The sequence below is a fragment of the Hyperolius riggenbachi genome, chromosome 1 (assembly GCF_040937935.1).
Source record: "Hyperolius riggenbachi isolate aHypRig1 chromosome 1, aHypRig1.pri, whole genome shotgun sequence".
NCBI classification, from domain to species: domain Eukaryota; kingdom Metazoa; phylum Chordata; class Amphibia; order Anura; family Hyperoliidae; genus Hyperolius; species Hyperolius riggenbachi.
The window spans coordinates 289,683,392-289,698,230 of NC_090646.1; the positions used below are offsets into that span (position 1 = coordinate 289,683,392).

At 42.0% G+C, this 14,839-nt stretch overlaps 1 protein-coding gene across 1 annotated transcript in view; it reads right to left on the bottom strand.

Moving 5' to 3' along the window:
* Positions 1 to 3,625: 3,625 nt before the first annotated feature.
* The window catches only part of WRN (WRN RecQ like helicase), a 191,810-nt gene continuing 180,596 nt past the window's right edge, over positions 3,626 to 14,839 (bottom strand). The window contains exons 32-33 of the mRNA XM_068233620.1: positions 10,920 to 11,069; positions 3,626 to 4,426 (exon numbers count right to left, since the gene is read on the bottom strand). Of these exons, the coding sequence (XP_068089721.1) occupies positions 4,316 to 4,426; positions 10,920 to 11,069 (261 nt within the window). The 3' untranslated portion in view covers positions 3,626 to 4,315. The remainder of the gene's footprint in view (positions 4,427 to 10,919; positions 11,070 to 14,839) is intronic.

The following is a 14,839-nucleotide window of genomic DNA, read 5'->3' on the forward strand; positions in this document are numbered from 1 at the left end:
AGACTTTTTTTAAAAAAATGAAACAAATACTGTAGTCCCAAATCCATAAAGCCTGGTACACACTTTTAATTATGATTGGCTAATCACTGACCAATTTTAACACATGTATGAGGGTCAACAGATATTAAATACGGTTTTCTAGGTAAACCTTCATATTACATGGAGGTGGTAAAATTGGTCAGTGATTGGCCAATCATAATTGAAAGTGCATACCAGGCTTTAGAGTTCAGGGGGTCTTTGATGCATAGTTATTTAATGTGTACATGTGCTCAGTTAGTCCTGTTAACCTGAAGCACAAGGTCCAGTTCACATGAATACCTGAACAGTTACTGCACAGTACCTCTCTATCAAAAACTCACAAGTTATTAAACTAAACGCATGTGTAGTTAAACTGCTGGCATTGCAGCACTTTGTGCACACAGCCACCTTCCTGCTTGCAAAACTTGTCTCCGCTCTGCACCAGCATGCGGCAGACAATGTTTTTCTGGAATTAGGTTATTTTATTGCTAGCAGGGTCCACTTTTTTTTTATTTACTCCCTGCTATGGATAGCTGGACAGCCAGAGATGAGTGGTTTGCTACCTTCCTTCAAAGACACAGTTAAGCACCGCATACCTCCAAGAGAGATGAGGGGAAAGCATGGGCTATGCTATTCCTCTTCAGCCTCCAGTCTTCCTACCTCTGTTATTTCCACCACATACATGCAAAAACAGCACTGGGAAATTTTGGCTCAGGGTGAAGCCTAAAAACGTCTCAGCCTGCTCCTGCAAAAGTCCTGGTGGCGTTACTATTACCCTTCAGGCCGCCATGGACTTAAGGGAAAGATATAATAGCTGGTGGCCGAATTAAGCTTTTAAAAAAAAAGTAATTTGGGCTTCGTATTTTGACCGTGCCCAAATTACTGTTTGATCACCGCTATAGCTGTAATTAACATTACAGCCTATGGCAGGCTACACGTCACTTTTTCACCTGCTTTTTGGTACTTTTTCTATTACAAAGTGCTAAAAAGTTAATTTAAATTGAAGATGAAAAATTATCTCCTAGGAGTAAACTCTGGAGAAAAAGTGAATTGCATATGGGTCCTTGAGAGACCATAAGCTGGTGCAGTTGATCCTGGGTTCCTCCTATTGCAAGACAATGTTAGACCTCATGTGGCTTGAGTGTTTCAGCAGTTCCTGCAAGACGAAGGCATTGATGCTATGGACTGGGCCGCCCATTTCCCAGACCTGAATCCAGTTGAGCACATCTGCAACATGATGTCTCGCTCCATCCAGCAATGCCACGTTGCACCACAGACTGTCCAGGAGTTGGTGGATGCTTTAGTCCAGGTCTTAGAGTAAATCCCTCAGGAGACCATCTGCAACCTCATCAGGAGCATGCACAGGCATTCTAGGGATGTCATACAGGCACGTGAAGGCCACACAAACTACTGAGCCTCATTTTGTCTTGTTTTAAGGACATTACATCAAAGTTGGATCAGTCCGTAGTGTTTTTTTTGGAGTGCGACTCCAAATCCAGACCACCATAGGTTGATAAATTTGATTTCCATTGATAATTTTTGTGTGATTTTGGAGTCAGCACATTCAACTATGTAAAGAACAAAGTATTTAATAAGAATATTCATTCAGATCTAGGATGTCTTATTTGTTGTGTTCCCTTTATTTTTTTGAGCAGTGTACTATATGTTTTCTTTTTGGTCATTCTTCTTGAAAGCCCCTTCAGTATTCTATGAATATTTTTGGTTATAATCTCCAATTAAACAAATAAAAAAACACAACAAAACAAAACAAGATTTAACCATTTCCCAACCACCCATAGGCGGCAGGAAAGTGCCCACGTACGTGTGCGCTCCCTACTGTGACTAGATGAATACAATTCCAAGTGAAACTAGATGGTGTCATTTCTGAAGAAACCACATGTCGGCTTGAATACGCTTCAGATATCATGCCCAGTAGCCCCTTGTGCAGAGAGAGTACAGTCTGGGTAACCTGGTTTAAAACTGTGAGAATTGAAGCAGATCAAATTTTACCATTAGAATCAATAAAAAACAATCTGAATGGCAATGTTTGGCTCCACGAGTATGAGAGGAATCAGCGCAGGAGACTTGGGCGCAGGATAGAGCCTGTATGGCTTATTCTGCTCCTGCACAAATTCCCATTGATTTTAAATACTATTCTCCCTCTAGGCCACCATGGATGGTGGGGAATGAAATAATTTGGCTTCTAGCAATTGCTGGAGGCCGAATTAGGCCTCTTGCACACTGCATGCATTTCAGATTCCGATTCCGCTTTTTAATCTGTTTTTACATCCGATTCCGATTCAGATTTTTAATCTTAACTGCATGCTGCGTTTTTTGATCCGTTTTTCTGTTGAATGTATTCAAGGAAAATCGAAAACGGAATCGGAAAACGGATTTGCAGTGTGCAGGGAGCCTTATAGTGTTTTATAAGCAACTTCAGCTCCATCTTCTGACGGCGCTGCAGTTACTCACCGGTGCGCCCAAGTCTCCTGCGCTAAAATGGCAGTGTTCGTGGCTCCACTCACTTGGCACGAACTTCTAGATTACCAACAATAAGCTGAAATAATTGAAGAACAATACAGTATGTTGGCCCTTCAAGCCACCATAATAATAAAAAACAAAACAAAAAACGGACAAAGGGAAAAATTAAAGGGATTATCTAGTGGTTACTAAAAGCAAAAAGTGTCATGTACCTGGGGCTTCAACCGATCCCTGCAGACATTTTGTCCTGCACTGGTCCTCAACAATCCTCCGGTCCCCATGCTGCCGCTCACTTCCCATTTATAGTTATTTAGTTAGTTAGACGAGTAATTGTAAAGTGACTCGCGGCAGGGGACATGAGGATCCTTGAGTGAAGGCACTGGACAATATGTCTGCCGGGGGCCGGTAGAGGCCCCAGGTAAGTGACACTTTGTTTTTAAAAACCACAACAGAACCCCTTTAAATGGATCCAGACAGCCATTTTTTAACATACAGTAGGTTAGACAATTAGAATTTAAATTATACTGTTTGCAACTAGCAGAACAGGCAATCCCTCTTAACCAGTGATCTCTACTGAACACAGATGTCAAAATGGATTGCTGAAAGAACGCAATTCAATGCCATTTACTGGCAAGGAAAGTTAAGTGCGGGTATCTAATGTGTCTAGAATGGTATTTCCTTCTTATATATTTCAAGGATTTTAGAATGGTATTTCTGGACTACCTTCTTTTGTCATTTTTAAACTCATGATTTGGATTCTGTGTGGTGTGACCCCATAAGCACTCATTCCCATAGGAGTCCATGGGGTTATGCCAACTACCATCTCCCTACTCAGTAACCATGAGTGCACAAAAAGTGCTAAAGAGGCCAAAAACTATGGCAAGACAAGATTTGCAGTAAATGAAGTCATACAGGCAAGTATGAGTTACATAATACAACTCAACTCTGCCTGTCCACCATGTTCATCTTGTGAGATTTACATTAATCTATTACACGTGTGTACCCTATGTACTGCACAAGAAAGGATTGCAGGCAGAGAACATGTATTTTCTTGGTGAAACCTTTAAATTATGCATTGACAAGATAGCAAACACAAACTCCAATTTTTTAATGTCACCTCAGTTTAATCTATTATATAACTATAACATCTGAATGCTTTGTTTAGTGTAAAAAAAAAAAAAAAAACAATAAAATGCTTGCTTTCCCAAGTGGAAAAAATATAGCCATTTTGGTCCTTTCAAAAACTTTGCCTGGAGTGAAACACAAATGAGATCATTTGATCAGCGAAATCAATAATCAAAGTGCAAAGTGCTGTACACCATACAACCAGTGATATAGTGTTCCATATCATCAGCTTGAAACAACCAGTAACCTTTTGAAAAATAAAACTAGAATGATAACAGGTGAAATGGAACAAGGCAATACTATAATGTTATCCTGAAATTCACTGGTCAGCTGGTTACTAAATATGAATGGCACTCATCTGAAAAATCGTTTGGTGTTTTTACACATATGTACCATATTACAAAACTGACCATATCACAATGACACTTTAATGTCTTCAGTGCTGGTACATAGCAAGCAGCTTGCTTCACTCTATACACACCATTTTTATTTGAACCCATTTCTCAAGTGAATGCACAGATTGTGACAATATATTACAAATGCTTATACTGAAGATAATACAATACTGAGTCTTAGTATTCCTAACTTATGTGAAAATATTTCACAGTGTATAGTATGGAAAAATGTTGCTACCTTGTAGCAAGTTTACACTGTACATACATGTACATACATGACAGTTCTGACAAATATTTCAATCAAACAGGCCTTTCTTTTTTCCAGTTTTGGCTTTCTTCATAACATTAGATGAGGCGGCATGGCCTTTAGGAACCCCAAACCACTCGGGTAGTTTTCTTTTTGGAGTCTAAAATACATTTAAAAAAAACGAAAAAAAATTATTAGCCTAATAAAATACTACTTGAAACAAAACTGCATGTATTTTGTAGGCATGTATATTTCTTTAGATGGCACACACACTCCTGCTATTCGTATCCCCAAAAACTACCTGGGTTTGGTTCAAACGTAGACAGATTTGGTGATCATTCGGAACAGCGTTCTGAATCGGAATGATCATCTCTATTGTCGTTACTGTATATTGGTGTCAACAATTTAGTAGTTTTATGTGTGAGGGGACAGAAATACCCTATTAAGAGATAATTGCAATTCAAAATACGTAATTTATCTCATTTCGTGCAGAGTTTGCAAAGTCCAATATGTAGGTAGAACCATTAGGACCTTGAGAGAAAGTTACGGAGCAATTAATCAACATTGAAAATAATAAGGATACTGGTGTTTCTAAGCATTTCAATGATCACCATGGAAGCAGTCTTAATTATTTTTCTGTATTGGCTATAGGACAGGTAGTTACTCCGGTTAGAGGGGGAGACAAATTCAAGACGTTATGTTGCCAAGAAGCATATTGGACCTTTAAACTCCATACCAGAGTTCGTCAGGGGATTTTGGTAATAATGAATGGAATATCACTTATTTCTATGAATAACTAGTTATACAGCTACAGTATTCTCTTTGGTTTTACCCCATTTGGATGTACCTATATGTATGTGCATGTGCACTGTGTGTTTAGACCTAGGGTCATACAAATTGCATGCCGAGTATGTGCATATTATGAAGTACATACCGTACTTATCTGTCAATCGTCTTTATTACGGGAGGTATCCATAATAAAATACCATAGACATCTCAAGCTGACATGTTTCGTACAACTCTAGTCCTTAATCATATCTGGTTATAAAATGGCACTGCAAACAAATATATAGGACCTGAGCTCTTGGCACCACCTATCAGCTACCCCCAAATGGGCGGGAAAGATGCAAAGTTTACAGCAAAGCAAATGCAAAAGGCTCCAACTTTGAGATCTATCATACACAATAAAAACAAAATTGTACCAATATCTGAAGACAAAAGTTTGAAATTTGAATAATAAAAAAAAACGTCCATAAGCAACATTAAGCATTTTCGGGTTCAACATGGGGGTGATATGACTGGCTTTCTTTTTCAGGGTCTTGAGAAGATCACCCCTTTTAAAAATCTGGAGCCGTGTGGGGTGAATCGGTATTCACCATTTTTACATAAAGTACATAAGCATTGCATGTTTAGACCTAGGATTGTGTGTCTTACATGCTGTGCATATGCATATTTATTGGTTTAAAGGTTTTAGTGTACATGCAAAACTTATACGAGGCTGGTTAACAGCTGCATTTGCGATTGCACTGAAATTCATTATACAAATTGTTGTTTTTTTAACCCTGAGGGCCCTTTTACACTTAATTCTCCATTGTAGTGCATTGTGAAAAAGCCTTCAGCTAAAACCTGTATAGTGGGAACTGAGCCATAGGAAAACATGTGCATTACTTTGAAAATCAGTTGTCTTTCAGTTATAACTGAGAGCAAAAGGACCCTAAGGTGGCCACACACCATATAATTTTCATGCAATCTGGCTGTACAATCAATCACCAAGTGCTGTCATATTACATGGATGTTGGTAAGATTGTATAAAAATTGTACAGTCAGATTGCATGAAAATTGTATGGTGTGTGGTCGTTCACATCATGACACACAGATGGCTGTGCGATCAGAATGCAATGTGCAAGATCGCACGCCATCAGCGCTGCTGATCCTATTCACTACAGTGAATGAGACAGCACTGCGCTTGCAGTCAGAACGCATGCAGCAGTGCGATAGCACATCGCACTGCTGCGCAGCCCCTATAATGTGAACGTCAGAAGGGCTGTCTATGCCCTTCTTGCATGTCACACATCATACGTGCTTCCAAATGCGCACGGTAGCACGTCATCATGTGAACGAAGCTCAAGACTAGGTTTCCACTGCTGCAATTACGGTCCGATACCTTGCCCATGAATTTGGATGTGATTTGGCAGCCTATTGAAGTCAACATGGAGCATCTGAATTAGCGGGCTCCGAAAATTCTGACGGCATGCAGCATAATCTTGGGCAACTTGTCCGAATCCCATAGCCATGCATAGAGGCATTCAGTTTGTGAGACGCTGCACAGCTGTGTTCTGCAAGATGCATGCTGAGCACAGTGGAAATGTAGCTTCAAGGTGGCCACACACCATACAATTAAAGCCAATTTTACACCAATTCGATAAATATGATCAGTTGTCCCGAAAAATGTTAAGTTTATTTTCATTCGTTCGAGGAAATCTGATTGATTTTCCTGTTTTTACTCAGTAAAAGAAGGTTGGGAGAAAATATGGCCCCTTAGTTTATTAACATGCTACAGTTTTTGGTACAGATTAGCTGTGACGGTGAGTACTTAGTACCCTACAACAAAGTGCCTAAATTGTTGGTTTTTGGGACCAAAATGAGCTTAACTATGAGCCAACCCATAAAACTAAAAATCCTTTATAGCATTAAACCTAAAGGACGCCAATGAAACAAAAGAAACATTATTGCCAATATAGGAATTTTTATTGGTGTCACAGATTGGTTTGTATGAGAGTTTATATGGCTGTAAACATAATGCAATTGTATTGTCATGTGAGCTGGCTGTATATATGTTAAAGACAAAATAAAAATTTAAATAAAAAAAAAAAAAAAAAAAAAAGAAGGTTGGGAGTGTTGGATTTTTCTGATCAATTTTTAGGGAAATGTTATGGTATGTGGTAGATTGTCAATTACTTGATGTACAGATCCAATTTGTTTTGTCTGAGTTTTCATTTTATTGATTGGGGAAAAATTTAACATTCGTGTGTGGTACATTGGTCAGATTTTTTAAATGTTGCAATCAGTCAGAAAATTGATTGCAATTCTTGAATTGAAAAGCCACACACCATACAATTTTTTAAACATCTTTTCAATTCAAGGGTCTTAATCAATTTTTCTGATGGATTGTAACATTTGAAAAAGCTGACCAATGTACCACACACGTGTGTTTAATTTTACCCCAATTATGAAAAGAAATGATTGAAAACTTTGAGAAAATTGCTTGGGTGCATATATTAACCTCCCTGGCGGTACGCAGTTGCGGGAGGGATTTTTATTTTTTATAAAAAATGTTTTTATTTGTTAGCTAGCACTAGGCTTCTCCTCCAGCTCCTGCCATGTGCGGTTCCTGTGTTTGAATATTGGATGAGTGGTCATACCTGGCTTCATATTGTCCAGATGTTTTTTTAAGAATAAGTGTTAACTATACAGATTTATCTTTACATGTGGAGGCCTGATGAAGGGACTATCCCGAAACAAGTCGACGTTGTCGCCTCAATATTTACAATTGCACTAATCTTGTTTGCCATTCTTTCCTATGGAAAATGTTCCTTGAAGGATACTTTTTATGAATATTTTTGCACAGGTGTTGTCTTCAATAAAGATTTATTGTATTTTTATATATAAAATTTTTCAAGTTTCTTCAATGTTCTTGATATACATATCCTTGTATTGGAATATAGCTAACTATGTGTCCCAAATGCCCCGACATCTCTCTGAGCCCCCTGATCGCCGCCGGCTATATTTACCGGTCCGCGATCCCGCGAGAGACGCAGCTTCTCCATTCAGCTTCACTCGTCGCTATGGCGACGATCGGACATGAAGTCGACGTCATGCACAGTTCCGATCCTTCCCATAGCGAAGCCTGGGGGTGAAGGCTGCGGCTGCGCCATCGCGGGATCCCTGGGGGGTACGTATTACCGCAGTGATCGGGGGGGCCGGAGGCACTTGGGTCACATGGTTAGCTAGCGAAGTGCTAGCTTAACAATATAAAGCACTTGTTATTAAAAAAAAAACCTCCCGGGGCCATGTGATTCCCTGCGGCGGTGAGCCTGAACGTAGGTCAGGCTTACCGCCAGGGAAGTTAATAAAATTTATATATAGTACATTCTTTAGCCCTGCGTTTGGTGCGCCGTTTTCGTCGCACATTGATGGAACGAAAACGGCACATGCGTTACATAAAAAAAAAAAAAAAACATTACTGAGCAACACACGCAATGCAGCAGATTTATTGCTAAATGCACAGCATGCAGCACCTTCTCAATATTGCTACACGTTACACACAACGCTACGTGTGCACTGTGATTGTTGCACAGACTTAATATTGCTGTGCGTTAGTCCACGTTAAAACATTTTCTAACGGGCAACTTAAACGGCGCACTGTGAAAGAGGCCTTAATCTTCTTAAATCGAATAGGATTTCTTGCTGGAATTAAAAAAAAAAAAGAAAAAAAAAAAAAAAGCTTTCGATGTTTTGGGAAATCCGATCGTTTTTATAGAACTGCCATAAAATTGGTATTGTGTGTGGCCAAATTAGAATTTTAGTTCTATTACGTAGTAATAAGGGATAGCATAACTGTGTAGCATCTACTAGAATGCACAGGAAGTGGGTTCTGGCAGATAGAGATTAACAGTCACAGTGTCCATCTATCAACAACCACCGACTTAATGCTGCTCGTTCCTCACTTAATTTATGCACTGATGCTGTAAATAAAAGGGGCAGCCACTCTGGTGTGAGAAAAAAAACCTAGCATTCAGCACAGGAACAATACCTCCAGGGCAGCTAGACTTCAGTTTAGAAATCACCTGTCAACAAATATGCTGACATGCAAGAAGCATTCTAGCCTATTTAGAATATTTTGCAGTGCATAGTATGCAAGTTAAATTATTATTAGTATTGCTCTTGCTCAAGGGAAAACTTCAGGGTGTAGCAAATAAATCTCCCCTATTTATGTAAAACAATACTATTAAACTTTTTTTTTTTTGCTTAAAGGGAACCTGAACTGAGTAAAATTATTTAAAATAAACACATGATGTAGCTGCAAATGAATATTACACTCTTACCTCGCCATCAGTTCCTCTCAGACGCTCACCATTTTCTTCTTACAGTGATCCCTTCCAGTTCTGACAAGATTTTGTCAGAACTGAAATATAACAGTTGCTGTCAGTTATATATCAGCTGCTGTCAGTTACAACTGAATGTGCAAGGTAATGTCCATGTTTCCCTATGGCTCAAGTGGGCAATATAACAGTTTAACAGTATGCTGACCAGGAAGCTATTATGGGGTAATGGCCATTTTAAAAATGGAGGACAGAGAATTCCATCGATCACAGTGGACAAACAGGACGCCGGAGAGGAGAAAGAGATTGATGAGCAGACTACATGGGATGTAAGTATGACCTGTGTATGTTTATTTTGACTTTTTATTTTCAGTTCAGGTTCGCTTTAAAATTAACTTCCTGCTATGAAGTTTAAATTAACCTTCAGAGGGTAGATTTCACGTGTACATGTAAAAAAAGGCACCTGGAAAAAAAGGGTGTGGGGGATTGCCACTAGGAAAATATTGGCAAAATTACAGATATTCTACTATTTAATTCCGATACTAAAATATCGGCAATGTTTACTGATATTTTACATTTATTAACCTAATCTTACTCTCACACAGAACCCTCCTTCTACCTATGCCTGACCCTAAGACCTCCCCTTTACCGAGACCTAAACCTAAGACCTCCCTCTACCGATTCCTAACCCTGAAACCTACCTCTACTGATGCCTAACACGAAGACCTCTATCAATGTCTAACCCTAAAACCTCCCTCTACCTATACATTCAAGGGATAGGCATGGATAGAGGGTGGTCTTAGAGTTTAGCATCAGTAGAGAGAGGTCTTAGGGTTAGGCAGGTGGTGATTGAATAGGGATATAGCTCAAAGGTCAAAACTCTGGTCCTTAAGGGTTTTTATATGTCGGTCCTGCTCTGGTCCTTAAAGGTTTTTATATTGACGCCATCTTCACCCTCCGTTTTGTTCTGCTGCCATTATAATCCTTGTATGACCGCAGGTCGGGTCCCGACCCCATCGTACGGGTCGTCTTATCACTCCTCTCCTAAGATGGCCACCAAGCTGAGCCCGCGGATGCGCAGTACGCATGAACGCGAGTGCGGCTGCGCAGCTCTCAGCCCTCTTCCAGCCGTGTACTCCGCCTCCTCCTGGAGGAGGGCTGAGAGCTGCGCAGCCGCACTCGCGTCCATGCGTACTGCGCAGCCGCGGCTCAGCTCGGTGGCCATCTTAGGAGGGGAGTGATAAGACGACCCATACGATGGGGTCGGGACCCAACCTGGGACCAGTACAAGGATTATAATGGCATTGGAACAAAATGGAGAGAAAGGATGGCGTCCTCTATGGAATTAAAAAGCTGACAGGTACTGATCTATTTTTGCCTGTCTGGCCTTGTAAGTCCTTTAAGGTAGATGAGTTTATCAGCTGGAAAGATCGAACATACAGTATAAACCTTTTGCTGGACAAAAACATTTCAAAATGTGTAAAATACAAAGGTAATATCTACTGAATGCGCAAATCAATGAAAGTGCTCCTTTAAACAGAGATGTGTCACCTGTAACTGTGATTCAGAGAATAGTTCTTCTGTATCTTCATCTAGAACAGGCTGATTCCATGAAGCAAGCTTGATCGGGGCTACTGTCGAGGCTTTAGGCACCTCCTGCTTTGAGGAAGCCTTCTGGATTTTAGTTGTGGTCTCTTCCAACTGTTTTTGAAATACATAATGCAAAGCTTGGCTGTCAACGTTTTTGTTACAGGTAGCTGCTCCAGTTAGAAGGGGAGACAGATTCAAGATGTTAAGTCGACCAAGAAGCATACTGGACCTTTTAACTCCATCCCAGAGTTCGGGCTGGTGCACACTACAAGAACTTTTTAAACGCTAGAGATTTTAAAAGCTCTTGCTAATGCAATGCTATAGGGAATTTCTTGGAGTGTGCACCAGCCCTTCCTCAGGGGATAAATAATGAATGGAATATAAACGCTGAAGTTTGCCACAGGGCCACTTGAACCGGCCCTGAATGTGATTATGTGGGGACAAGTCCATTTTTTCAAAAAGACCTTGTAGTTTGAGAACAATTTTTGTTTTTAAATTTAAGAAAAAAAAATTGTTTTTTAAACTTGGTAAAATTACTAGGACAAAGGAGGCACAAACAGGGACAGAAGTAGGGCACAAAGGGGGACAGGGGTCCAAGGTGGTGCAGAGGTGGCACAGAGGGAGACACAGAGAACAGGGGAACAGAGGTGACACAGAAGGGGCACTGGAGGCACGGGAAGCACGGGAAGCACAGGGAACAGAGATTGTGCAGTGTTCCAACTTAAAAACAGAATCAGGTTGAAAATAAACATACAGCCCCTATCTCGTTCCTTAACCAGGGACTACCTGTACCTAAATTTCAAATGGCATACTGTGCACGTGTATATTATAAAGTGCATAACCACTGCGTGTTTAGACCTGGGGTCCTTTGTCTTACATGCTGTGCATATTTATTGAACCTATGGTTCAAAGGTTTTAGTGTATATGAAAAACTTATACGAGCTATTTAACATCTGTATTTGCAATTGCATTGTATACATACATATGGGGAGCACTCCAGTATCAACATCCAGTTGTTGCTCTTTAACCACTTCCCGACCGCTGTATTGACAAATGGCGGCCGGGAAGTGGACCCCGCAAGGACCGCCGTATTGACAAATGGCGGCGGTCCTTGTAGGTGCATGGGCGGAGCGATCGCGTCATCAGTGACGCGATCCTCCGCCTCCGCCTGGCGCCGCTCACCCGCCGCAACATCCCGCCGGCCATACGGAAGCGCCGGCGGGATGTTAACCCGACGATCGCCGCATACAAAGTGTATAATACACTTTGTACAGTTTACAAACTGTATTATACAGGCTGCCTCCTGCCCTGGTGGTCCCAGTGTCCGAGGGACCACCAGGGCAGGCTGCAGCCACCCTAGTCTGCACCAAGCACACTGTTCCCCCCCCCCCTGCCCCAGATCGCCCACAGCATTAATCAGACCCCCCCCCCTGCCCACCCCCCAGACCCCTGTTTGCACCCAATCACCCCCCTAATCACCCATCAATCACTCCCTGTCACTATCTGTCAACGCTATTTTTTTTTATCCCCCCCTGCCCCCTGCTGATCACCCCCCCCCACCCCTCAGATTCTCCCCAGACCCCCCCCCCCCCATGTACTGTATGCATCTATCCCCCCTGATCACCTGTCAATCACCTGTCAATCACCCATCAATCACCCCCTGTCACTGCCACCCATCAATCAGCCCCTAACCTGCCCCTTGCGGGCAATCTGATCACCCACCCACACCAATAGATCGCCTGCAGATCCGACATCAGATCACCACCCAAGCGCAGTGTTTACATCTATTCTCTCCTCTAAACACCCACTAATTACCCATCAATCACCCCCTATCACCACCTGTCACTGTTACCCATCAGATCAGACCCTAATCTGCCCCTTGCGGGCACCCAATCACCCGCCTACACGCTCAGATTGCCCTCAGACCCCCCCTTATCAATTCGCCAGTGCAATATTTACATCTGTTCTCCCCTGTAATAACCCACTGATTTCCTGTCAATCACCTATCAATCACCCCCTGTCACTGCCACCCATCATTCACCCCCTGTCACTGCCACCCATCAATCACCTGCTGTCACTGCCACCCATCAATCAGCCCCTAACCTGCCCCTTGCGGGCAATCTGATCACCCACCCACACCAATAGATCGCCCGCAGATCCGACGTCCGATCACCTCCCAAGTGCAGTGTTTACATCTGTTCTCTACCCTAAACACCCACTAATTACCCATCAATCACCCCCTGTCACTGCTACCTATCAGATTAGACCCCTATCTGCCCCTAGGGCACTCAATCACCCGCCCACACCCTCAGAATGCCCTCAGACCCCAGCCCTGATCACCTCGCCAGTGCATTGCTTGCATCTATTCCCCCCTCTAATCACACCTTGAGACACCCATCAATCACCTCCTGTCACCCCCTAGCACACCTACCCATCAGATCAGGCCCTAATTTGCCCCGTGTGGGCTCCTGATCACTCGGCCAAACCCTCAGATCCCCCTCAGACCCCCTTCCGATCACCTCCCCAGTGCATTGATTGCATCTATTTTCCCCTCTAACCACCCCCTGAGACACCCATCAATCACCTCCTGTCACCCCCCTAGCACTCCTATCCATCAGATCAGGCCCAATACAACCAGTCATCTAAAAGGCCACCCTGCTTATGACCGGTTCCACAAAATTCGCCCCCTCATAGACCACCTGTCATCAAAATTTGCAGATGCTTATACCCCTGAACAGTCATTTTGAGACATTTGGTTTCCAGACTACTCACGGTTTTGGGCCCGTAAAATGCCAGGGCGGTATGGGAACCCTACAAGTGACCCCATTTTAGAAAAAAAGACACCCCAAGGTATTCTGTTAGGTGTATGACGAGTTCATAGAAGATTTTATTTTTTGTCAAAAGTTAGCGGAAATTGATTTTTATTGGTTTTTTTTCACAAAGTGTCATTTTTCACTAACTTGTGACAAAAAAATAAAATCTTCTATGAACTCGCCATACACCTAACGGAATACCTTGGGGTGTCTTCTTTCTAAAATGGGGTCACTTGTGGGGTTCCTATACTGCCCTGGCATTTTAGGGGCCCTAAAACCGCGAGGAGTAGTCTAGAAAACAAATGCCTCAAAATGACCTGTGAATAGGACGTTGGGCACCTTAGCGCACCTAGGCTGCAAAAAAGTGTCACATATGTGGTACCGCCGTACTCAGGAAAAGTAGTATAATGTGTTTTGGGGTGTATTTTTACACATACCCATGCTGGGTGGGAGAAATTTCTATGTAAATGAACAATTTTGTGTAAAAAAAAAATCAAACAATTGTCATTTACAGAGATATTTCTCCCACTTAGCATGGGTATGTGTAAAAATACACCCCAAAACACATTATACTACTTCTCCTGAGTACAGCGGTACCACGTGTGGCACTTTTTTACACCCTAAGTACGCTAAGGGGCCCAAAGTCCAATGAGTACCTTTAGGATTTCACAGGTCATTTTGCGACATTTGGTTTCAAGACTACTCCTCACGGTTTAGGGCCCCTAAAATGCCAGGGCAGTATAGGAACCCCACAAATGACCTTATTCTAGAAAGATAAAATATAGAGAAACCGAGAGCCCAATATAGTGTAGTATGTTAAAACATAAACGAAGTAAGGCAAATCAGTGAGAAGAATATACTCACAAACGTGGGTTACCACACAGGCAACCACTGTATAAGCAGGTGAGGAGATTAGACCTGTCCTCACTCAGGATTAAGAAGTCGCTCTCTGTAGATGACAAAAAGGGGTAGATCACCCCTCCACCAGGGGTGGACACGATTTTGCAGTAGGAGAACAGAGGCGCCAGCAGAATAAAAGTGGATAAAACCTTTAAAATTTGCTTGGAG